This window comes from Alternaria triticimaculans (assembly GCF_023758025.1).
Source record: "Alternaria triticimaculans strain BMP 0046 chromosome Unknown scaffold_13, whole genome shotgun sequence".
Taxonomy (NCBI): domain Eukaryota; kingdom Fungi; phylum Ascomycota; class Dothideomycetes; order Pleosporales; family Pleosporaceae; genus Alternaria; species Alternaria triticimaculans.
Window position 1 is genome coordinate 298,085 of NW_026055970.1, and position 24,905 is coordinate 322,989.

The 24,905-nt window shown below is 52.7% G+C and overlaps 8 protein-coding genes across 8 annotated transcripts; 3 read left to right on the forward strand and 5 right to left on the reverse strand.

The window, feature by feature from the left end:
• Window position 1: 1 nt before the first annotated feature.
• J4E78_007987 (uncharacterized protein) lies at window positions 2–3,133 on the reverse strand (the record flags this gene model as incomplete). Its single annotated transcript, XM_049368590.1, has 4 exons — window positions 2–1,591; window positions 1,651–2,385; window positions 2,432–2,986; window positions 3,053–3,133. The coding sequence occupies 4 exons, from the start codon at window positions 3,131–3,133 to the stop codon at window positions 2–4; spliced, it is 2,961 nt and encodes a 986-aa protein (XP_049219555.1).
• Window positions 3,134–4,356: 1,223 nt separating this feature from the next.
• Window positions 4,357–6,196, reverse strand: J4E78_007988 (uncharacterized protein; the record flags this gene model as incomplete). Its single annotated transcript, XM_049368591.1, has 6 exons — window positions 4,357–4,503; window positions 4,553–5,645; window positions 5,712–5,766; window positions 5,822–5,915; window positions 5,995–6,038; window positions 6,091–6,196. 6 exons carry the CDS (start codon window positions 6,194–6,196, stop codon window positions 4,357–4,359), a joined length of 1,539 nt encoding a protein of 512 aa, XP_049219556.1.
• A 582-nt stretch (window positions 6,197–6,778) lies between these two features.
• On the reverse strand, window positions 6,779–7,651 carry J4E78_007989 (uncharacterized protein; the record flags this gene model as incomplete). Its single annotated transcript, XM_049368592.1, has 3 exons — window positions 6,779–7,249; window positions 7,300–7,371; window positions 7,424–7,651. 3 exons carry the CDS (start codon window positions 7,649–7,651, stop codon window positions 6,779–6,781), a joined length of 771 nt encoding a protein of 256 aa, XP_049219557.1.
• An 844-nt stretch (window positions 7,652–8,495) lies between these two features.
• ERG6_2 (Delta(24)-sterol C-methyltransferase) lies at window positions 8,496–10,124 on the reverse strand (the record flags this gene model as incomplete). The annotated part of the gene is made up of 4 exons (XM_049368593.1): window positions 8,496–8,648; window positions 8,695–8,871; window positions 8,921–9,977; window positions 10,057–10,124. 4 exons carry the CDS (start codon window positions 10,122–10,124, stop codon window positions 8,496–8,498), a joined length of 1,455 nt encoding a protein of 484 aa, XP_049219558.1.
• A 1,960-nt stretch (window positions 10,125–12,084) lies between these two features.
• Window positions 12,085–13,469, reverse strand: J4E78_007991 (uncharacterized protein; the record flags this gene model as incomplete). The annotated part of the gene is made up of 2 exons (XM_049368594.1): window positions 12,085–13,137; window positions 13,221–13,469. The coding sequence occupies 2 exons, from the start codon at window positions 13,467–13,469 to the stop codon at window positions 12,085–12,087; spliced, it is 1,302 nt and encodes a 433-aa protein (XP_049219559.1).
• A 3,023-nt stretch (window positions 13,470–16,492) lies between these two features.
• J4E78_007992 (uncharacterized protein) lies at window positions 16,493–19,072 on the forward strand (the record flags this gene model as incomplete). The annotated part of the gene is made up of 3 exons (XM_049368595.1): window positions 16,493–16,897; window positions 16,946–17,718; window positions 18,430–19,072. The coding sequence occupies 3 exons, from the start codon at window positions 16,493–16,495 to the stop codon at window positions 19,070–19,072; spliced, it is 1,821 nt and encodes a 606-aa protein (XP_049219560.1).
• Window positions 19,073–20,912: 1,840 nt separating this feature from the next.
• On the forward strand, window positions 20,913–21,437 carry J4E78_007993 (uncharacterized protein; the record flags this gene model as incomplete). The annotated part of the gene is made up of 2 exons (XM_049368596.1): window positions 20,913–21,262; window positions 21,317–21,437. 2 exons carry the CDS (start codon window positions 20,913–20,915, stop codon window positions 21,435–21,437), a joined length of 471 nt encoding a protein of 156 aa, XP_049219561.1.
• Window positions 21,438–23,062: 1,625 nt separating this feature from the next.
• On the forward strand, window positions 23,063–24,549 carry J4E78_007994 (uncharacterized protein; the record flags this gene model as incomplete). The annotated part of the gene is made up of 2 exons (XM_049368597.1): window positions 23,063–23,069; window positions 23,117–24,549. The coding sequence occupies 2 exons, from the start codon at window positions 23,063–23,065 to the stop codon at window positions 24,547–24,549; spliced, it is 1,440 nt and encodes a 479-aa protein (XP_049219562.1).
• Between the last annotated feature and the right edge of the window lie 356 nt (window positions 24,550–24,905).

The following is a 24,905-nucleotide window of genomic DNA, read 5'->3' on the forward strand; positions in this document are numbered from 1 at the left end:
ATCATCCAACATGTCTAAAGCGCTCATAACTCGTATCCTCTTCTTGAGGTCCACGGTTGAAATATTCCACGCCACCATCCCTTTCGTCCGCACTGACAAGCGGCTGGCGGCTAGTCGTACCGTGCAGTACGGCGTCAGCATCAAACGGCGTCGCCGGAATGTCGACATCGATGCCAACTTCTTCGAAGCCTTCCTCAGGTCGCGGCGTCTTCTGGTATCCCTTAGCGTATGTTGTCCCCTGTTCTAGCTCCTCCTTATCTCCTAGTCTTGTTCGACTTGACGCCCTCGACCCTGACGGTGAGTCCCGGCGTCCATACGGACCCATTTCGGTGAGCGTTGTGAACGTAGATGGAGTGCCAGGCCTTGACATGTCTTCGGGTCGGCCGTATAGCTCTCCGTCACCTCCAAATTGCTCACGGAACTCCGCACGCTTCTTGAAGTTCTCAAAGTCGAGCTCTGACTCGGTGACCACTTCCATGTGCGGCATCTCCGTTCCACCAGTCGCATGCTTGCCTGGCTGGTGAGTGTCCATTTCGGTCATGAAGTAGTCGCCGAATCGATCGTAGCCTGGTGTGGATGGCATGGCACGGTCGGTCGAACGGCGGTGAGGTGCATCGAAGATGTCACGATCAGCATTTGAACGGTGGCCGTATACCTCTTTCAGGAGGTGCTGAGACTTTGCGTGGACCATTGGCGTAAGCAGCTTCTTGTAGAGCGCAGGATGACCATAGCGGGACGAGACCTTGGTGCTCTTCTTCGATTTCGGGTGATCCACGGAATGAGAGCCTTCGACATCGGAATAGGGGAGCGTTGAGTAATACAGCAGTTTGTCGTCGAAAGCTCGCCTGCAGTACCACTTGAAGCCGAATAGTAAGAACGGCAATGGGATCATTGCGTAGAGCATGTTACCAGTCCTCACTTGAACATTGTCGAAATCGATCGACCCGACACCGTTTGCTCCAACAACCAACGCGATGACCGCGTTTGCGAAACAAACCGCAAAAAGCATGCGATTGACCAGGAGCTTCCAGAATCTACCGCCCGATTCGGTCTTGGTGATGAAAACGTACTGAAGCAGATACTTCTTGAAGACGGAATCCATGGCAATATAAAAGGCTGTCACCGGGAAGATGATAGGCTGCAGTGTGCCCATGCAGAGACCAACCGTCGATACGAAGAGGTAGTTGTTGTAGTAGTCGGCATACGGGAATGGTTGCGGTGCACTGAGTTCGATGAGCTCCCGCGGAGTTGGTGAGAAGAAGGTACGCTGAATCCAGGACCAAGCGAATATCCAAGCTTGCGAGAGATCGATGGCAGCACCGAGGTTGCGTTGCATTTGCCAGGTAAGCCAGAATGTAGACACATTACACAAGCCAGTCATAACCTTGGTGAACAGATGACCGTCCTGGATGGCCTCCCACACGCCTTGATCCTGGGCAGCAATGACCGCAGCCACGAACCGCCAGGCCGAACCGAATACGGAAAAGACAAGGAGATTGTTGAACACAAAGAAGGAGTAGAGGCGAGCAGTGACATGGCGTTCCCTAGATGTCTTCGATACATCTCCAGAGTGCGTGAACAGTCGTCGAAACTAGAATTGGGGATATCATGTCAGCTTACAGGTCAAGTAAGGTTCGCGGGTATACTAACCACCACGGGTACTCCCATATACATTAGAGTTTGTACCAAAGGAGCCAAGATACCCTGCGCAATCGCCCAGCCAGTGGGATGAGCTTGGAGATTCGTCATGAACGCTGGCCAAACGAGTCCCAAGTGGGAGAAGTCTGACAGGAAAACCGAAGTCAAGATGTTGGGCACGACGAAGGCGATGGTGAACAAGACGACCCAAAGACCGTCCCAGAAGGCGCGTATCCTGCGAGTTCTCCGTGTCATCGGAAGATTCTGCCAGAGCAGGTCGTGGGGTTTGGGCGCAAGGTAAACATCGCAGCCGGCGGGGCCCTTCTTCTTCGTCGCGTACGCAACTGCATGCGCATCCTCGATGTGTGCGTAGGATGCGAATCCATATGGCATCGGGTTTCGCATATCGACACCCTCCCGCACTTCCTTGATCGTCGTCTCCAGCCTGGATATTCGGTCCGTGAGGTAATCGATCGCATCTAGTTTGCCTTTGCCATGGACTGCCTGATCGTCTTTCATGGCCTTGCACGTCGGGCGCTTGGCGGGTAGCTTATTCGGGTTACTTAGGTACTCAGCCAAATGCTTCTCGAGCAGGCGGACAGCATCATCATGCGCCTCAATTAGCTTGGGCAAATCCTTGACATTGCGTCCAATAACTGTCCGGGGTATACTATCGATAGGCTTCGCCTGCTCGACAAGCTCGACAAGCCCAGCGTCGGTCCGCGATGATTCGGGAACATGTGTTAGCTGTCTGATGTCAGCGTGATCCCTGGAATGTATTAGTGATGCTTACCAGTAGCGTTCGCGAATGCAAACTAGACTTGTATTCCTGGGTATTGAAATACGCGCGCCTAAGCTTCAGAATGGCCCTGTAGTTCCACCAAAGGAAGAAGCAAACAGTTCCCTGGATGATATACGCCACCACAACGTACGCCCAAAACTTCCTTCCAAAGATATACTGCGGAGTGAACTTCATCAGTGTCGGTATCTCCTTCCACTGCTTGTACAGCGGCGAACCCCCCACAACATTGACCGGTATCAGAATGCCACAACCAACAGCCGTCAACACGATGAAGATGTTCCGGAGCATTCGAAGGAACCGTAGAAACACGACCGCATCCAGGCCAATAGTGTCCACCAACTCCTGCTCTTTCACATCCCTAACCGCAGACAACCAACTTAATGGCTTCTTGTCCAAAGGCTTCGGTCGGTGTTTCTCATCGGCATGTTTCGCTCGTGGCGCGTAGACTCGCGAGTTGCGGGGTCGAAGGAAGCAGAACACCACGACCAGCAGACCGGAAATAACGAAGGAATAGACAATAGCGGCGTAAATCGAGTTCTCTTGGATCTACGCGATAGTCAGTATGCGTATGCGCGACGGTAAACATATGGTATCTCGTCGATCTGTACTTACTTCACCTTGGAACGGATCCGCAATCAAGTCGAGAAACTTATCAGTCCCACTCTCGCCATTCTGTCGCCTCCAGACATCCATACTGGAACTTCCCTCCTCTTCAAACGAATGTACTCAGTAGAAGTCGCTGTAATGTTCGGTCCCAAGAACCCGAAAATGCAGCGAATGAGAAAAAAGGTGTCGTGGTGTGGTTGGACAAGAGAAAAGAAAAGTCACCCAGGGAATAATGTTCACATGAGAAAGCCTAATTAGATCCACGCAGCAAAGACCAGACCCTCCCAATAAACTCCGGACGCGTAACGATCCCCCAGATGCTCTTTGTTGGGAAGGCGCATCAGGGTGCTAGAACACTCTTTCTTCCGCTCGTCGCCGCCGAAACGACGTCATTCCCGCCGCTAACTTGTGGGCCTCAAACACTGTCTGTGGCCGTCAAAGAAACAGTCCGCGTCAGAAGCTCTGAGCGCTGCTGGCATCATCGTGCGAGCGTGCAATACGATCTGGGCTTCTGTCTAAAGCCGAAGCCTAAAAATAGTTGTTTCGTGGGGTCATGCTAGTTTGCATGGTCGAGACTTGGGACCGAAAATTTTTGGTGCACTATTACTGCATGTATCTTGTAGGGGACTTGGCAGGGTCCCCCAAAGTAGCAGAAATTGAATGTGCGATAACGCCTATCGCATTGATGGGACCCAGATGATGATCAGCTCGAGTGCTGTGCTGTGATGGACTTCTGATGTGCCCAAGTGGGACGAGATGGGTGGAGAGAGCGGATCGTATCGCTACGTCATCGTTCCAGACCAATCTGTTCCAGCGCAGAGGCTACTTATGTACGCAGCAGGCACATGTGCACGGGAAGTCGCACTAGAAAGATGCTACAGAGGCAGTGCAAGCCTTTCTAGTGTGTACGGTCTGCCTTCACAGGGACGTGATGGAGTCGTGAGCGGATGCAAGACAGGGAGCATAGCTCTTGATCGCATTTCAAATGAGTAACACACCAAGACGTGGACAGAACAGCATCGTATACGTTCAAAGCCCGACCTAAGCTTGCTGCCCACTCAAGTCAACCCTAGTCTTACCTAGGTATCTCCATCCATCCACGCGCACGCTAACCATCGCCAAACATGCTACACATGTCATCCCAAACAGTCTCCATCGCGAACGTCAGCAGACACGCGATGCACGTCTCTAGCAAGCCCCCATTTCCACCCGAGAAAGAAACGAATCTATGGATATCACGAACACCGAAAGAAAAAGAAGGAGAGGGTATGCAAAGTTGCGGGGAAAAGTGCAGAGGTGATTGTTTACTCTCATGCCTTCTCCTTCTTCTTCTCCTTCTCTTTCTTGTCGTGGTGGTGATGATGCTTATCGGCTTTGGCGTCCTTCTTAGCGGCGGCTTCAGCCATAAGTTGCTCAAAGGCCATGAAGTCGCCTTCTTCTTCGGGGTCGCGTTCGGCCTGCATCTGGTCAGTATTCACTTGTCTGATGCGCGGGTCTTGGACATACCTTCTGGAACATCTCTCCGATGATCATCAGAGCGTGTGCTCGCTCCACTCGCTTCTCCAGCTTGATTTTCTTATCATTCAGGACAGTATCGCACACGTCCCGCAGTACACTCTGGATCTCGAACTTGCTTCCCCTCCAGGCTGCGGCGAGAATCTTGCCAGTAACCCGCTTCTCATACTCAGCCTTCTTCTCGTCTGTCCATGCCTCGCCACCTTGCTCCTCTAGCTTAGCCATCTCCTCCATGGTAAGCTGTGCGTCTATGGCAGCAGACATAGTGGACCAGGTGTCCTTGACGAGCGTTCCCTTGTCCTTGATGCGTGAGAAGAAGCCAGAAATCCCGAGGAACTTTTGCGACTTGAGGAACGAGGAAGCCTTCATGATGTATGTGGCACCAATGGCGTGAAGGATTTCAAGACCAAATGACTCCATCTTGAGGTTCTCGATCTCAAGGTGAATCTTCTCCTTGAAGGCAGCGGTGACATCGGTCGCCTTGTCGGTTTCAGTCCACACTGAGATACGGTCAACGAGCTTCTTGGCGAGGTTCGACACACGTTCGTCGCGAATCTTTTTACGCTCCATCTCATATGCCGCGAGCTCTTCCCGCTGCTCCTTGGTAAGACCAGCCTTCTTTTTCTGCTTCTCCCGTAGCTCCTTCTCAGCATCGGTCATGCCTTGTGCCTCCATACGTGCGTCTTCCTCCGACTTGTCCATGATAGCTGCGCGGATTGGTATGCCTTGTGTTTTGGGCGTGCTCGTTCGGGATGGGGGCGATGCCGCCCTGGGCGCGGTAGACGACTCGGCGGCGCTCTCAGCGTATACTGGAGGTGCTTCGGCGTACACAGGTGGTGTATCTGCTGGCTGTGCTGCTGCGCGCTCTGCTACCGCTTCGGCTTCCTTGGCCTGAGCGGCAGTACTTGGTGCAGCGGTCTCTGTGGTGCCAGTGGCTGGGGTAGTACCAGCTGCGGCAGCTGCTGGGTTCTTCTCGGCTTCGACCTTCTCAGCTTCTGCTTGGGCGGCTGCTTCTTCTTCCATCTCGCGTTGAGAGATTTCCATGGTCTTGGTCAGGTCCTTCATCAACGAGATCTCACCGATCCTGCGCTTGTCAGCTCTCTCGATCTAGTATAGATATCGCTACTGAGAGCCATGGGGTATGACCTACCAGTCCACGAAGGCCTCTCCACCAAAGATCATGGTGAAGAACTCGGATGGGTCCTCTGTTGTGTTGTCAGCGGCGTGTCCTACATCCGTTACTCCAAGTATTGTGCATACCGAATCCGCTACTAGGCATCGCGCCCTCCTTTCCATATTTATCGTATGCTGCGCGCAGCTGGTCGTCGCTGAGTATTTGGTACGCCTCGCCAATCTGTATCGCCGTGAGCCCCGCAGTCCTCTTTTAACAGCGAGCAGGCTCGCCAAACACCCTACTCTGGTGGTGAACGTACTTCTTGGAACTTTGCGTGCGCTGTCTCGTCGCCGGGGTTCTTGTCTACGCCAGAATCAGTCCGCGGGCCTTTGAGCAGAGTCGTTGCGCAATGTACCGGGGTGAAGTTTAATAGCGAGCTTGCGGTACGCCTTCTTGATTTCGAGTTCCGTTGCGGTGGGCGGCACGCCTAAGGCGTCGTAGTATGCAGTCTCAACGACCATGGTTACGAATGTGGGTTACGAATGTGAGTGACCTTAAGTGAGTGGTGGGAGAGATCAAGAGCGTATGCGTTGGTTGGGCGCGCGTCGGCGGGCTACACTTGCCCGCCGTGAAAATGCTGCACCGCCACAGCCGACGTCACCACGCTAAGACCATGCGAGCGCCTTGACAGGCAGTCACTTATGCGTGAGCATTGATTCTGCATTCGTCCTGTAGTAGATAAGGGAGACGATTATGCCTGCAAATAATTGCTTTTCAAATATATGTTCACTCTCATTCGTAGATATGCTAGATAAGAGAGCTAGTCTATACAAGCTCAGAACCCCACCCGTTCGAGGCAGACCCGCCATGGCCGTATGATTCGTGTGGAGAACCCAGTGTCACCCTTCGCCGCCCATGCAGACGCCATGCTAGAAATCCAGTCCGTGTATCATGAACCGTTAAGTGAGATACTTTTAGACCAAACAGGGAATAAATCGAGAAAATGCAGCCCAGGGGTGGGGTGCGCCGCGTGTCCGAGGACGACGGAGGATGTTGCAAGTAGCAAGCATCGTGTGGCAGACTTGGATGTGTGGTGGAACCTTTTAGACGCTGAACTTGGCCTTCGCACGAGTGCTGCCCGCGTTGGCAGCCTCGGTGTGGCCAGAGAACTCGACAACGTCGTTCTCCTTGAGCTGGAGCGCCTGCTTGAACCGCTTTCCGATCTTCAGCAGAATTTCCTTACCCTTCTCCTGAGTCCTGGCCTTGCCTGCATCACCGGGGATGGCGCGGCCGACAGTGCGTGTCCACAGACCGATACGGTAGAAACCTCGCCTAACGTTGACGACGACACCCATGACCTCGTTGTCGTCCTCATCCTCGAGGTTCTCCCCGATGGCAGCGAGCATGACATGGAGCCAGAGCGCATCGATGTTGACCGACTTCTTCTCCCTAAACTGGAAGGCCCATTTGCCGCCGTGCTTGTTCTGCGGGTCTTCCCACTCAGGCTTGATGCCCTTCTTGAAGAGGTGGTAGTCGGACTTGAGCGCGAGGTCGGATGTGGGGGTGATGTTGTTCTGCGCAGTGTTAGTCTTGCGGGTTGCGCTTGCTCTGCAGCGCAACTTACGTAGATGCCCCAGAACTCCTCGACCGAGTCAAACGAGATGACTTCCTTGAGCAGCTCGGCCCAGTTGTCGCCCTACACCGGTCAGCATGAAACAAGCCATAGGCGAGGCGAGACATTGTCGTACCTTGCCGCTCGGGGGCTTGGTGAACCACAGCGTCCATGTGTTCATAAGCGGGTGCTTGACGTTGAAGTTCTCGGGGTCGTGGAAGACGGTGCGGATCTCGCCCTCGCCGCCGGAGTTGGTGGTGGAGGATTGTTCCTGGCCCTCGCCCGAGTTCTCAGTAGGCGAGATGGGGATCGTGTCCAGCGGCACCTGCTGGTTGGCGTGCGATGCTGATGCAACTTCGGCCATTGTGGAGGTTGTGTTTGGGGATTTTAGGGAGAGTATGTGGTAATGGGGCGGTAAAGAGGCTCCAAAAACGATGGCAGCGGGTCGTGTGGTAATTTAAGGCGATTGGTGGTGGGCGGGATGAGGTGAAGGTGGGGCTGTCGCAATCGCACCGGGCGATTATACGGGACGTGTCGCGGGCTTTTGCTGCCTGTCTTGCGGCGGGTGAGGGAAAGGTCGAGTGTGCGGTGGCTGTTTGTGGCGGGCGTGTCTGTCGGGCAGAATATGCAGTGCAGTCGCAATTCGTGTGAACCCTTTAGGCTTGCTTGGCACGGACCTCGCGCTACACTCCCGGGGCAGTTTCAGAGATGACACAAGGAAGGCATAAAGAAGCAACAGGTTGATGTCATAGCAGAACTAACTTCAGCGCATGTGAACTAACTGACCTTTTCAGTCATGCACATTGTACGAGAGGGAGACGAAATAAGAGTTGCCAAGAATTTCTTTTTCACTGTTCGGCTGCAAACAACAATCTGCAAGAAGAGATCTTGAGGGTTTCTAGTATCCAAAAGTGTTCGATTTTTTCATACGATGTCCACGTTACTGCTTTGAAACAAAGTTCACGATGAACTTTCTCTCAAGCAGCCTCGTCGCCGAGCAAACGCGTTTCAATATAAGCACATCTACGGCCCAACCTCAGCTATGGAAGAGCAGGGTTGGAATTTGACATCCGTGCTATGGTATTACCTTCACCGTCAGTCGAGCTCAAACATGTCGCGAAAAGTATACATTAGTAAGTTATATATGCCCAGTTTCCCTAAATGGCAATATTGGTCGCCCGTATGATACATAGAATCGTGGGAGACGCTCATAGTTCGCTCTTGTTCAGCGTCTCGTGGACTTCTGTAACCGCTTGAGGCGTCTTGTCGAGGCCCATGACTCCCATCAGCTTGCCGAACTCCATCTTGAATTGTTCGTAAGCGATATCGAAGCGAGCACCACAGAGCCAAGCGACGAAGAGCTAAAAGCTGTTAGCAAGGTCAAAGCAGCATAGTCGGGATACGTACCATGAAAAATGTGATGACCAGAACTGTACCAATGACAGCGGCGACAATGTAGACCAAGTCCCAGTTGGCCTCGGAGTCCTCCTTCCGTTTCCGCTCCGCCTCCTCGATGGTGGCAGGTGCCTTCTTGTCCACTGGTGGCTGTTGCGACGGGAATATCGACTCGATGAATTGCTCAATCTGGGATTTGTTAGTATGAGTACATTCAGCTGGACCAGTCTTGACTTGCCCTTCCGAGGGTGATGCTGATCTTGAGGAAGTTGGGGTCGTGGGGGTTGTTCTTCCTCGCAATCTTGCGAGCATATCGCCTGAAGACCTCGCAGACAAGCTGCAGGTTCTGTGTTGACTCAACCATCAACTGACACGCCTCGCCCTTGGTGATCTTGACGTTCTTCTGGAAAAGAGCATAGTTCTGGAAGCAGGTCTCGAGCGTCGCGATGGCCATGGACTGTGGGATAGCGCAGAAGTTGAACACACTCTGCTCTCGGAGACCTGCCAGGTAGTACAAGCAGTCGTCTGCCCGAGTGAGTGCAGTCAGGATCATCTCTGAGCTACAGTTCAGGGCCTGCTGCTTGTTCTCGGGCTTGAAGAGATCCTCAAACTTATCCACGTGTTTCGACCAGATCTCCCTAGGCCAGAATCGTCGTCCGTCGTCCAGATCCTCCTTGATGTCACGAGTGATGTTGACCTGCTGGAGGAATTGACCCATGGACTCCATCAGTTCCGGTCTCTTGAGCAGCGCAGCGTTCGCGAGACCAGCCTCAACGAAGAGGCGCGTGCAACCCTCACCAACCAGACCTGCGACGTAATGGCAGTACAGTTCGTAGTCCTTGATGGTGTTGACGCCGGCGTTGAACTCGGCGTTGTTCGCGTAGTCTGCCATGCCGTTGCCCATTTTCTTGGTAATGTCCTTGATGATGTCCTGGTAGACGGGCTTGATCTTCTTGAACTCCTCAATCACCACGTTGAACTCAACCAGAAGCTGCCTGTCCTTCTCGTTGGGGCCGTTCTCTGTGTAGTTCCACCCATCCTTCTCCAGAATCTCGTCGAAGTTGCGGAGGATCGGCTCCTTCTTCTCCAGAGGGATTGTCATGTCATCCTCGATTGTGTCCAAACCGCGCAGGACCAGGTAGAATAGCGCGACGGGCACCAGAAGGTCGGGGTGCAGTTCGAGGATAACGGCGGCAAAACTTCGGCTTGTCTTGTTGAGGAAGTGGAAGCATCGTTTGAGGGATTCGCATTCTTTCGATTCGTCGCGCTCGTGTACTGCGTTGTGCCATACCTTCCTAGAAAGTTGTTAGTAATGCTCAGGTTTGCGCAGATCTCCGGAGGCGAGCAGAGAAGTCGCGATGCGTCGTATCTCACCATTGAATGATAGACCGTAGCTCATTGGGGTGGACGACGTAGTAGAGCATGCTCAGAGGGCTCGGCATGATGGGCGGAAGGAAAGGAGTCGTGGATTGGGGGGTAGAGGCGGATGGGTCGACACGTGTTGTGTTGTCGCAATAGGTGGACCAATTCGGCGACAGGAGAAAGAATCCAAGAAGGAGAAATTATCACACCTTTACCCGCGAGTTGAAGTGTGTTTTGGGCGCGCGATGTGTGAAGTATGGGAGCGTCTCCGCAAATTACAACAATTGGACCCTGTAGCGCACGGCCTTAGCAACCCGCTGTCTGCACCTTCCCCTCGGATCAGGGATGAGAAACACCGAAAACACCGAACGATGCATCTGGATTTCCGGCGTCGAACAGCCCTGTAGAATTGGTGAGATTGGTGGGGTCGATGATGGTATTCAGTCAACATTGCAGCTCTTTTTCCATTTTTTGTTGCGCTGCACATCGAGCTGGTCTCCTTCTCTATGGCCAAGTGAACAAACATCCAGGTCGGCAGACACAATGGCTTTGTGGCAGAGGGTATTCTTGCTCAACAAACATTCTAGTCTAGACATTCTATAAGTCTACCCTGAAATCTGAATCGTACAGCACCAGACGAAGATGGGCGGGTATTCTGATCAACTTTTGCCCTCATCAGTAGCTTTTCAACCTTGGATGTGGGCGAGATTCCTCTCTGTCCTCCGTGAGGTCGCTGAGCCCACATGCATCTGAATACACACACTCCTTGGAAGTTGCATAACCCTGGTGATACCAAGATTCCACGCCACTCAGGTATGACGATTGACCTCGATGACAATACTGACGCTCAAGATGAAATGTCCAGCTCGCTCTGCTCTTACCCGGCTGAATGTCCCCGCCACATCTATCATCAATGCGATGCCTCCCCAACCCACTGAATACGAATAATGCTCCAAATGCCCGCATTATATATACCGAAATTTTAGACTTTCTACACAGCATTAGCGCAACCTGTCAGTCTCCAGCCCTGTAGTCGTTCGCATGCCCGCCCTGCGATGACGCCACACCCAAATTATCGATAAGCGACACCCTTCCTTCCTTCCGCCCCAGAAACGGCAAGAGCAACCCAACCCTCATACACACTCAAAATTATTATGACATCTACACAATCCGCCCCAGTCGCTTTGCCGCGCGTCGCGATTACTTATTGCACGCAATGTCGGTGGATGTTGCGGGCTGCCTATGTATCTTCTCCTGTGATATCCGCTAGCGAAACATTCGCTAATGCGCGACCAGTTTGGGCAAGAACTTCTATCGACATTTGGGTTGCAGATTGGCGAGATCGCGTTGATTCCTGCGACGGGAGGGCTGTTTACTGTTGAGTTGGTATGTAGGAACTGAGGTCTGTCGTAATGACCACTGACTTGCCAAGACATATATGCCGCCAACGGAAGAAGGTCAGAATGTTGAAGCCAAGAAAGTGCTGCTTTGGGATAGAAAGACTGAGGGAGGCTTCCCAGGTTTGTTGTACCAGTTCATGCCTGTAAGATGCAACGAGACTAATATGTCGCAGAAACGAAGGTCTTGAAGCAGTTAGTACGAGATCATATCGATCCATCACGAGACTTGGGACATTCCGACAAGCATGGAAAAAAGAAGGAAGACAAGACAGAAGACACGAAGAAAGAGACAGAGGTGAAGCAAGAGCAGGGTCAAACGAGCGAGAGTGTAGAGGTCAAGAGAAACCCAGATGGGTCCATCTGTGAAGACTGTACATGAGTTTGACGGGGGTTTCATTTGCTACACAGTAGACCGAAGTTCGCAAGACAGCCCATTTCACCGTACATGTTCCAGCTATATGCAGGAGTGCCATGTAACGACAACGCATGCGAGCGCTCAGATCCACCCCTGCACCGTATTGGTGCGCATGTAAAGAAGCAAAAAGACGGTGTGCCCCTGTGCACTATCTTTGGAGTCGTGGCTTACAGTAGCAACACCAGGGTCCACTACCGTGGCTCGAGCTAGCATTGCTCATGCTTACTACAGACCACGCTTGTCGACCTTATCGAGGCGCTTCATGAGGCGAATGTCCATACGGTGCATGTTCTTGCGCATGTGCTCCAGCTCGCTACGCAGTTTCTCGGTCTGGCGGTTAGCATCCGCCATGATCTCTGGAACGCAGGAATGATCGTTCCTTGTCGCACAACCCATCCCTGGCTTCGGCATCGATGAAAAGTAGGTACCCTCCTCGTTGGGGACACCCAGTGCTTCTACCAGATTGTCGATTCGGAGACCGTGAGACTCAGAGGCGAGTTCGAGCTCCTTGTAGTGCTGAGCTAGATCGTCAATTTTGATGGAGTAGAGCTCGCCGGTGAGGTCGGTCAAAGCTTGCGCACGCTGGACGAGTGAAAGGACCTGATAGTGCGTGCCGTTGGAGTCGGTCGGGAGTGCGAGACTAAAGTCATTGGTGCCGTACATGCGCGCTGCTGCGAGAGCAATGACAGCGCTCGTCGCTGCTCCGAGCACTACTTTGGCAATAGTCCACCAGGAACTCTCGCGTGAGGCACTCAAGCGGGCCTCGCTCTCTGCGATCAGCTTTTCGATGATGGGAATATCGCGGCTATGACTGGTCTCATCGACGTGCAGCTTGTTGCGGAGCAAATCGAGAGCCGCATACACGCTATAGGTTGCCTTGGACCCATGCTTGAGAAGCTTCCTGAGCTCTTCCGTAATCTTAGCCTCGGCGTCAATCGATACGTTGGTCTCCTCGATGTAGTGGGTAAATTGTTCGTTCATCGCACCCATGCAGAATACAGCGGCCTTGCTCACAGTAAGTGACATCTCGGTAGCCCGACTCAGATATGTCTTGACGAAGCTAGCAGGAAGATGAACATCCTGGAACTTGGCGCCTGCTTTGTCAAGATTGGCAACCGCACGATCGATGCCGCGGTAGCCTTCGAATCTGGCCCACTGGTGGATCGGCTTGCGGTCTTGGTTCTCGGTCTTGACGTATTCATGAAGCTGAAGCATGGCCGTTTCCACTTCACTCATAGAGCCGAGGATGCTATCCGCAACCAGACAGAGTTGCTGAGGCTGATACAGGGTTAGTCAGGTACCACGCATGCAGAACAATGGATAGTTACTGTGACTGACGAAGCAAAACCCTCCAGGCTCACCTCATCCAGGCCGATCCTCTCGTTGTGGGATGCGATCGCATCATCGATCGTAGCGCTTGTTTCTTGCTCCTTGTCAGACGCATCTTCCTTGCGACCAGCCCCGTCGACTATGGATTCATTGCCTTCCACTTGCTCCTTGTCATCTGTCGGTTCTGTGTCGGGAAAGTGCAACGAGCTGTCGCTTGTGTCGTCCTTGTCGGCACTCCGCGCTATGCTCGCCTCGCTGCTAATGCTGCCGGTGCTACTCATGTTGGTGATAGTTCGAACGACTGGGAGAGAATCGCGAGAGTAGTCGAGCTGAGGCTGATGTGAAATAGTGATTGTCAAAGTCTGATTTATTAATACAGGTGATGTGTCGACTGCTTGGGGAGATTAGAGTCGTGGTGAGCGTGATTTGCGCTCTGCGATGATTGGACAAGCGCGCTCACTTTACTAGCGTGGTTTCCTGTTTGAATTGTATGGAGGAAAGCGCAAGGCAACCGCCCTGGAAAGGACGAGTGAGGGTGAAACCATTGTAAAGAGCAAACAAAATGTTGAAATGGAAACATTAAGAAAGACGTTGCACTTAAACGAAGTGATCGAAGAAAATCCAGAGAGGGGGCTGTCGAGATGGAAGCTGGCAGTGAGAAGTGCGAGCCCGCAGCTCCGAGTGTGACGCCTGACACAGCAACTGGGCAAGACGTTGAGGATAAGAAGCTTTACTGACTCAGAGCAGCCTACTCGTTGCAAAGTGAGGCACCACAGATACCTCCATGGTGCTGCGAAAGTCGAAGAAGCTGCTTGTTACCACAACATCCAGGCCTAGAGATGAGTGAGACAGTCTAACGAAGCAAACGACCAGATACTGTTCACATTAAGATGATAGCTCCAGATTCCTGTCAACAAAGCGTTCAAAGATAGGATGCGCTCCATCTGCAGCAGTAATGCATAATGCGGTGTGCTTCATAAAGATTGCATCGTGTCCGCAGAAGCGGGATGCTCACTGATGGGGGAAAAGGACGCGCGGTTGCGATTGTACATATGCAGTCAAGGGTCACCTGCATACTCCATCTGGTCGCATGGTCATCGATCGTCTGGTCGTACACCCATAACTTAGAGCCGGGGAATTAGCTGGTGGCCGCGGTAGCATATGCAATGCAAAGTGCTTATTTGTAATGCATGAGTCCTGCGTGTCAAAGCAAACATTTTCCCTAGCTACAGCAATGCTGCACAATGTAATCTGCTGGCCCAAGACTTGTGGACCTCGAGAAATTGTCCGAGCAGATTCGTGTGGTAGTATGCCTTGGACGAGACTGTATGGCGGGAAGACTGTCTCGGGTGGCCTGGGTATTGTTGCCGCATGCCGTGCGCTCGGGACGTTTTGAAGGCGCCAAGCAATGCGTACTTGCAGTGGTCATAGCCTTAGGACTAAATTCTCATACATGGCGGTGGCACGACCGTCAGCGTGGTAGGTCAAGACGAGCACGCCCCCAACGCAGATGCTGATGCCGTGCTCAAGATCCTGTGTTTCATGATCAGCAGCATACGAGATATGATTATAAAACCTGCGGTGTGAATTCAGCATGTGTTTGCTGTACTTGATAGAGTTTCCGTGACCAGAAAAGAAATGTGGTTAAGCGGGGACAGGCCAGCGGCCATCGTCACCGAGCCACTCGAGCATCTTCAAGACGATGTCAACAGAGAAAACGCGGGACGTCGATGGGCAGGCGGCTGGTGCGATCGGAGGCCTATGGCAGCGGATTGAGTTGTGATGCGTGGACGAAGGATGCCAGCTGCAAGCGCAGTGAGGAGAGCCGAGCACCCTTGGGCGACGATCATGGCGTACGCCACGACTTCCCCACCCAACCTCTCGACGCGACGTGTCATTCGTCGCGCTTCGCATGATAGCATGAACGACTCTGCTGTACGTGTCGAACGCGATATCTGATCCCCGCGAAGTCCGACATTACGCATCCATGTTGACCGATCGCTCCGACGCTGGAGTCGGCGATAGGTGAGGTTCCCTTGCGATGCCACAAGAACGCCACCCCTCAGTTGGCGAGATCGTCAAATTGCCCAGTACCGCCCGGCACCGTGCCATCCGAGAACTCTTCTCAGATTCCCAGAAACGTCTAATTCCCCGCATATGCTCTACTGTACTGAGGCTTGTGAGATCTGGGCTGAACACGTCTCAGCTCCGTGCATTGGCATCCTGAGGCTGAGCGCGGTGAATGCAAATTCGTCGGTCTCGAACACAACTTATCACGACGACTGCAGTGACTACATGATCTGGATCGAAAGACAAATGCTTGACAGCTAGATATCTGACGCTAGGAAAGCAGCCCGCGCAAGCCACGAGCGGTCGATCCCCCATCTGGGCAAGATCGCCCCATCAAGACGCTCAATCGGGCTCGCAAGACGCAGCCTCGCCAACCAAAAGACGCCATCATGAGCCGGACGGCGACGCGTCCCAGCCGTCACGACAGCTGAGGGCGCGACAAGGGTTTGTCGACATACAATAGTTGCTTTGTCCCACGCCCGGCTGCGACAGACTTCTGCTTAGTTTCGACTCCATCACGGCAGACTAGGCATCCCTGCCGCCGCTCGTTGAGCAACTCAGTCTGTGGTACTACACATGCACACTCCTATTTAGATCAGCATGGCTTCGGAAGCGATCCCGTCTTGTCAGGCTAGCATTGGGGAAGAGCCTCATGGATATCTAATCCCCGCCCGCACATCGTCCCTTTCTCGCACCCTTTGTCTCGATGACCCTAGGACCTTGAATCAGGTAGTCTCCGCGGCATCGACAAGTGGATCTACACTACCTCACCATACCAGCCCACCTACAGCCGCACGTCATAGCTTCGCGGTTGGCGATCGCGTTGCCTCTACATTAGTAGAAGATAGCACCGGCAAGGGATCTCTCAGGGCTACCGAAACGCGACCAAGGTCCGCCAGCTGCCTTGTTACACCTTCAAAGCCGATGCATCCAACCAAAGTACAACGCTGGTCAGGCTTGACCCGTACTGTGAGCGATTGGGATCATGGACTACGCAGGGTATGTACGAAGCTTTCATGTGGAAGCTAAGCTAACAAGCCCGAAGGATCCAGAGTTGTGGTATGAGGAAGGAGACTGCCTCGTACATCTACACGCGAAAGGAGTTTCGCGTCGTGGCCCGTCCTTCTGCATTCCGTTCAGACTCCTACGACAGAAGAAGTGTGAGGCGATGCTCCAGCTATGTGATGCGCAGATCGCGTCTGCTCCGGGATCCGCTTTCCAGCACCTGAGGCGAATGCCCAGCTCCCTTACCAACGCCAATGGGGAACACAGCATCGTCGAGCTCTTCATCCCGGTTCCGGAGGAATTATCACGAGAGAATTCATTTAGACGGCACATTGCGACTCGCAACTTCTTTGCCTTCCTTCTGGGTAAACCACTCGTAGGCGATCATATGGGCCAAGCATTCGTAGACGTCCAGGAACGGTTACACCACTTCCGTCCAAGTCATCCAAACAACCACCAAGACTTTCTGGACTACGCTGAGAACCAAGGGTACCGGGATCTGGTGGAGTGCACGGACTATGCTCTTGCAAGCCTCTACTACGCAGAGCACTTCAAACTTAGAGACATCTGGGTCGATGCATTTTCCCACTGCGTCGGTATGAGCGACAGCTTAGTTCTCAGTCCGGAATACGTTGTATGAAACTCGTCAACTGCTTCAGGCTGCTGTACTAACATATTGTAGCTGACTTCGAAGCTCACTAAAGCATTGATCACCCGCGCACATCTCGAAGTTGACGGCCATCTCGGGCGCGTATCGACCGCACTGAGCAGGTTTCTACAGGAAGACCTCTCGCCGACTCACCTCGGATTGACGGACGGTGCTAGGAGCCATCTCGATCGGTTCCGCCGCTTCTTGCATACCTTCTACGTGGACAAATTTGGCTATTGGCCACCACCACGGGGTGCCGCTTTCCCGAAAGCTCTGTACAAGTCTATGTACTATGACTTCCAGAACCTGTACGACTACCTCGTAGACACCGACTCGACTGCCGATATCTCCTCCCAAAGACCAGCTAGCGGTGGCATCTGTGTCTTGCAGAACATTGCAACGTTCGATCAACGACATGGCTTCAAGTCTCAGCCGCACCCGTTACCTCTCCTACCAACATACACTTCGCCACTGAAGAGAACAAATTCTCAGAAAACGAACTCTCAAAAGGCCTTGAGACAGCTGGTTCTGGCCTCGCAGTACAACAAGACGCATGTACAGGACACCATGCATGGTGCTCTAGCAGCGGCAACGAACGTTTTAGAGCCCAGTGCGATGGAGTCCAACATCGTGCAGGCATATATCCACTTTGAGAAGGCGCATGCTACCAGCCCCAGTCAACGCCAGGGCAAGGTATCAGCAACAGATGCGCGTAAAGTCAGGTGGCTCTTGATCTATGGCACTCTCCAGTATCTTGTGTCCGCTCTGAGGGCGCCAAAAGAAGTTCGCGATACTGAAAGCCCGGAGTACGCTTTGTGCTACGTTGCGGAGCCCACCTCGACTACCAATAGCGTTGCTACGACTCCTTTGGCGTCACCTGCAGCTAAGACGCCAGTGGCCATCGACGAAGGTCTTGATGACTCTCAAAGCAGTCTATATTCGATAGAGCCAGACTGCCAAAGGGAAGATTACTTTACGCCGCAAAACATGAGTCGACGTGGATCCATGGAGGTTGCGCCCCTTAGGATATCCCAACTACCTCGTTCGTCCTCTGTGCGTTCTCTAGCGCGACGGTCACTTTCTACTCGAGGCTCGCGGAGCAACAGCCTCACAATGAAAACTACACAGAAGCCTGCTTGTGTTGTTCAGGAAACTAGCGACAGATCGAAAGACTCTGTCCCATTTCCGCAAGATCACGCTCGCCAGACCTCTTCTGTTTATTCCGAGCATTCCACGGCAATCACTGCAGAGAGCGGAGCTGGACTGGATACCTCCTGGCTCCGATCACGAACACCCTCAGTCACTCGTAGTAGGCAGGGTTCTACAGCAAGCACGGCCGCACGTCCCCGAACACCCCTACTTGATTCTGTTCAGCTCGAGCGTGCCACATATCCACTGTACCTGGCGCGCACTGGGGAGCCTCCTAGCCGTTCAGACAGTACTAGCTCTACAGCAAGCTCCCTATGGAGCGAAGGCGCGAGTGTGGTTTCATCTAAGTCCAGCGCATCTGTGGATAGCCCTACTCGTAAGGTCAGCGCTGCAGAAGAGAATGGGCTTCTGGGTGGACTTGTCTCTTTTGAGTCACCTGGCACTATGTCACTCACGGCACAAAGCCATATACATCCTCTCCTACGACAACAGTCCCCTAAAGCCGACTTTGAGTTTGGTTTCGAGAAGAACGAGTCAGAAGTCAATCATGATGTCCATGAGAACTCCCAAGTCGACTCAACCATTGGTATGGCTGTCTCCACTCCGCCGTCGCCCACCCGACCCCGTATGAATCTGTTTCCCGACACACGACCCACTTTCACTGCCGAAGAGGCACGCGCTCTCATTGCCGATAAGAGACCCAATCTTCCGTATCGAAACAGATCCAAATCTACCTCGTCAGTTTTGGATAATGCCACATCGCCGGCGAAAGATTCAAGGTTCTCCACGCCTGTGAGCACGACACCCACCGGCTACTGGGAGCAATACAAAGCGACTCTCACACAACAAAAAGCACGAACCAATCCTGGATCACCGACAGGTCCTACTTCGCCATCCATGGCCAAGATTCCGACCGCCTTCAAAGCGCCCTTCTCGCGACTCAGACCCCGCAACGAGGAAGACCGCGGCGTCAAGACAGAGCGCCGATTGTCAACTCTTTGGCGACACTAAATGCAGCGCATATTTCACGCTCTTCTCATCTTCTTTGCTTTACTTCCTTTGCTGTTAGCGAGCTTCATGCATGGTGTTCCGGCGTTCAAAAAGGTCGCAACAAGCATGTTATATACCCTCTCATTTGTCTGGTGTGCTTGTCTCGTTCTAGCAAAACAGTAGTCATACCATAACCAAACGATGCAACGATCTTCTACATATACGCCTCTTCGCTCTTGCCACTTCCACATAGCGTCTTTGTCTCCATTCTCTGAACATGCAATCATCGTTGTGAGACGGGCTGCGCTTGCACAATAGCAGAGTCGACCTACCTATCCTCCTTCACCCAGTTCCACAACATCGCTTATGCCTGCAATCAACACGGAATTTGCCTGAATGATATGCGACTGGACACGACTTGTGCGGAGAAGTGTACCGCCTTCTGAGAGCAAGTATCCCGTACAACTGTCGAGGAAGGTCGCTGATACTTGCGAGGTTGGGATGGTTATCGTACACAAGATTGCGATCATCAGTTGTTGATTCGGTGCGACTTCTCGAACCTGCTCCCCACAATATTGTCAGGTGATACAACAGTGTTCGCGTTGATAGCCCCGATGAGCGTCCTTTCGACTGCGCAGTAGCTGCGCAAGTTGTTTGGTAGCGATAACAACCTACAGTGCTAGGTCGCGTCTCAGCAAAGCGCGGTTTCCTACTGCCGAGACGCTTATTCTGGCGTGTTCAGAGCGACCACGAACCGTTCCTCGTTACCTTGACGGATGTGCTATCTTGAGAGCTGCCAGCACGAGAAAAAGCATTCCACGCGTATGTTTCCACGTTCAGTGTGTTGTCCATAGACATTGACATCGAACTTTCGAGTCTTGCACAGCGTGCCCAATGACATCATGCCATTTTTAGATTAGGGGCCCGCAAACTTGTCGCACTATCGAAAGTCTCAACAAACATGCGCTCCACAAACGCCTCCTAACACGAAACACACCACACGAGGTTGAGGTGTTTTTCCCATCATGCATACCGTCGCTAGGTGCAACGCAGGTGCCACTATTTTTGGAACTGGGCTTGCGCACTCACCACGACGGTCATGCCGACCGGATTCGCATTTGCGAACGGAAACTGATGTAATGTGGCGCTCGATTAAACAGCGAAGCCCACGTTACGTCAACTGCCAGCCTCGTAGGCCACGCTGCTTGTGGCGTCAGCGGGTGTGGCGTGCGGCTCCGGCACCCTGCATACCAAAGTTGAGGCTCAGCTTCGCGGACCCAAAAATGTCACCGCTCGCAGGTGGTTCCTGCATCACTAATGCCAAGGTGGTTTCCACGTCGATGTGCTGGCTCTTTACAGGAGCAGTTGCGGTGAACGAATTCACGACCACAGACGTCTCAGTCAATGCAGAGCTCACCTGGGCAACGTGCCGACATGCGAAAACGAGAACAATGCATCAAGCCGCAATATCCATCACAGCATGCGCAACTGCAGTATACGAGGTACCTGCCTTGTTGTTCGATGATCAATGCCACTTACATCACAGAAGTTGTTAGCGGTCAAGGGGTCCACACGTTAGGCTCGGAGATTTGTGCCTACGCCGGTGCACGCCCGTCCGGGGGGCAACATCATTGCCCGAATGCAACCCACCACGGTGAGAAATACGAGGAGGTATGACCGAATCCATGAGCATTGTTGGTTGTTGCTCGAGCGCTCGACTAAGTGACGTTGAGATGGTAATGAAGATCTTCGCAGAGATATAAGTACGGCTCCAGCCACCACATCTTGTACTCATCATCCAAGCAGTTAATTTCCAAACACTTCAACTATCAACACCACCAGACCTCTCAAATCAGTCAAGATGCAGTTCTTCACCCTCGCCGCTCTCTTCGGTGCCGCCGCCATGGCCGCACCCGCTGCCCAGACCCCCGACTGCCCTAACCCGGCTCACTGCCAGGGCCCACCAGACGTCAACAGCTACGAGAACGTCAACTTCAAGGACTACACCATCCGCAAGAACAACGGCACCCTCCAGTCCGTCTCATTCAAGATTGACGGCCGCAACGCCACCGACCTTTCCTGCGTCGGCGGACCCTACCCTACTCTCCCCGCTCCTATCGTCAACTGCGGCGACAGCAAGTACCGTTTCGCCATGACCAAGGACATCAACGGCGACTACCCCATCACTCTCTACCACGAGCTTGGCACTGCGTACGTACATCAAGTGAGACAGACTTTGGACGATAGACTAACATATGCGAACAGTGTCGGCTTCTGGGGTCAGGGCGTTGTTCCCACCTACTGCCACGCCGGTGGTAACGGTCCTAACGACTTCGTCTGCTCGCAGGTTGCCCAGTACACCTTGGTCATTGCTGCCTCTGGTTAAACATCGAATGAAACGATGACCGGGGTTTCTTTGTACATACATACACTTCACAAGTAATATAATACCAACCTGTATATTCATCAAACATTACGGACTTAGTTGTGCAAAGTCGAATTTGCATTTGGTTGCGTAAGGTCGTGATTGTCGTTAAGGCGAATAGCCACGGCATACCGGAGATTTGATGATGGGGAGATGTTTATCACATCGTGTGAAGGAGAGATACAGCTTGTATCATTTCTTGTGTGAGTCTCACCGCCATCACGAGTGCGGGTGAAGAGTACTGTAACCGTTACAAGCTGCATTCATTGATTGACTTCTTCACAGGCCCATCAGGTTGAAATTGTCTTGTGACCAGCGCGCAAAAGAGCACACCCACAGTGACCAACTTGATTGACGGGTCCACAACTTCAAGCGTCAAGCATGTCGAACATGTATCGCAACTTGACACTTCATCAGAGGCTTCCCTCCTCAAAAGCTATCTCTGACGCTCCTACTACCCATATATCCCTCCTCCACAAACGAGAAACAATACTTGTACGAACACAAAATGAACAGTAGCAACTTCATCATCCTCCTAACGGCCACCTTTCCTGCCCTTGCCATATCTTCCTTCCTCTTCTCTTTAGCTACATACTTCCGGGCCCCTGAAGCACATCCGGAGACTCAAGATCGAGTGGATAACCTCGAAGATCTCGAGGATATTGTACCATCGCTCGTTGAAGAAGTCAGAGCTTTGAGAAGAATGGTTGATCGAGAGAGGCAGGTGACAAGAAAGCTGGAAAACGAAGTAAGAGATATGGAAAGGCGGCATCGAAGTCGCGAAGAGACAGCAGATGAGGCTGGCGATGAAGCAGAAATGGAAGATGATGGAGATAGAGAAGTGCATGGGCGCCATGCAGGACAAGTACCTGTACGAAAGCCATTCGATGTCGACGAGTTTCTGGATGAGCAGCGGGCCAGAGAGCTGGCTTGCCGTATGATACAGAGGTCGATGATAAACAGGACTCGTTGCTCCAGTGGTCATCCCGCTGACGGTATTCTCGATGAGCCGCACCATATGTCAAACGTGCACGGCATACGGGGCGGAGAAGTCACTATACTGGACGATGAGGAAGTACTGGAAGCAGCTGCGGCCAGTGCTTTACCACCCAGCCCTGAAGAAGGTTCAACGTCATCGAGAGATGAACTGCGCATACTTACACAAGCTGTACGCGCCGGTGGAAACGTAGAGACTCGCGCTAGAATGCTAGTCGAAGAAGACATGCCTACGCTCCTGACGAATGACGACAGCCATACTCCCACAACGCATGGACATCTTCGAATACCTCGTCTTGATTCCACCAACTACGATATCTTTACCATCACAACCTCCCCCATACGTCAGAGATTGAATAACCTCTACCCCTCCCCACGCGGCCCCCGTCCCACAAGGATAGTCATTCGAAATGATCCTGGAGGCTTGTGGCGCCGGACCATCTTAACGGATGTTCTGACTGGTATAACGCCACAACTAGGACTGAGAACCATGCGCACTATCATCGAGGAATACGAAAGATCGTTCTTGGATAATGCTTCGAGGCGTGAAGCAACGACGAATGGACATGTTCGGCATGTCGCACCCAGAGATGGTTGGTATGAAATTGAGCCAACTCGTTTAACGACCAACATGCCCAGTGGAGAAAGACATGCTCATCAGCCCAACGGCTACACTAACGGCTATACTCATACTCCCTCAACCAATGGCAACATCCAGTACCCTTCACTCCCAAACGGTCATGTAAACAACCACCTTCCTTCCAATGACAATCGTTTCTATGGCTACATCTACGAACCTACAAATGACGGCTCTAATGAAGAGGACTACGCCGACGCACGAGAAATCATTCGGCCACTCTTGGTTGTCCTGTATGGTTTGAGACCTTCCATCGGCTCCAGGGTCATCAGGGATATCATGGTTAGATACACCATAGCGATGGGTTTGGGTTACACCGACCCGAACAATCACCGTCGTACGTTGTTGACTACGGCGGCTGTTCACCTTGAGGCTGTAAACGGGTTTGTCGATCACGAAGGCGTGGAAGATCTGAGTGAAGATGTGTGGATTCGTGAGCCTAACAGCGAATATCACAATGGTGATAGTCGCGGGAGCGGAAGAAGCACCAACTACAACAGAAACGGGACTGCAAACACCTTCCACATCAACGCCGGCATCGTAACGCCAAACAACACCAGTGCCAATGGCGCTCCCCTCACAAATGGTCGAACCCACGCCTCCAACGCCTACACTCAAACCCCATCCCCAGAGCGAGTTACCGCCGATCCAGATGACATCCGACCGCGACCCCGCCTCTCCACCCCCGAATTGAACGAAGCAATTGGAGACTGGGGCTCCGTATCGTACGCCCTCGACGGCCCTATTCTACGCCTCCGCGCGATCCGCGCCGAAGGTGGAATAGATGAGGAAATCCCTCTCCGTCCGAATCAAGCAACGGAAGCTAGAACAAATGGGTACGCGACGGCGACACAGATCATTCCCCCAAGTATCTATCTTGGAAATGACACGAGAAATTCATCAGAGTCTTCAACACGCTCTTCCCGGAGCGCATCCTTAAGCGGAACTACGCTTGTCAACTCCGCCGTCGGAAGTACAAACGGCGACACTGTTCCCACTTCCAACCCGCCTACGAACGGAGAGCTATCAGAGAGCGTAGAGCTCCACCGTAACGGTGCTTACGAAACCCCTACTGCAACACTTAGGCGGCGTCGCGATGCGAGGGACATGAGGAGAGCCGCTAGGGAAAATTTGCTAGTGGAGAGGGGAATTGTGGAACAGGAAAGCACGGGAAATAGTGAAGAGAGTAGTGAAGATAGTATGGATGCGGAGATTGCGGAAGTGGAGGAGATGTGGCGGGAGATTCGTAGACAGAGGGGGACTATGGAGGAGGAGATGATGAGGCATGTTGCGGCGAGGGATCGTGCGGCGCAGGCGGGGCAGACGAATGGGGCGGGAACGAATGGTGTGGAAACGAATGGTGGTGAGAGTGAAGCGAGTGATGAGGTTTCTGGAGGTTCTGGGTCTGAGGCGAGGGAAAGGAGGCCTGATAGCGAGTAAGCGTGGGAGCGACATCCTGCTCTATTGCACGCTCCATGTTTCGGAAGGCCTGAATTAAGTAGCATGTTTCTGCATTCTACAGCATGTTCCCAACTATTCCACACTTCAATAAGTCCATACACAATCTATGACATCTTTAACAAAGCTCGGATATCGTATGACATCAGCACTTCGTCGAACGTGCTTGGTAAATCATGCTGGTGGCTATTCCTCGTACTTTCCTATACTCCTGTATTCGTAACAGAACTGTAACATCTGAGACAAGCTGTTTGCTGGTAATATCGATTGTGCGCAGAGATGTTGCTGAGATGTTCTCAGCTACTCCGTCGTCGCGGCCCTACTGGCCGACGGCGCGT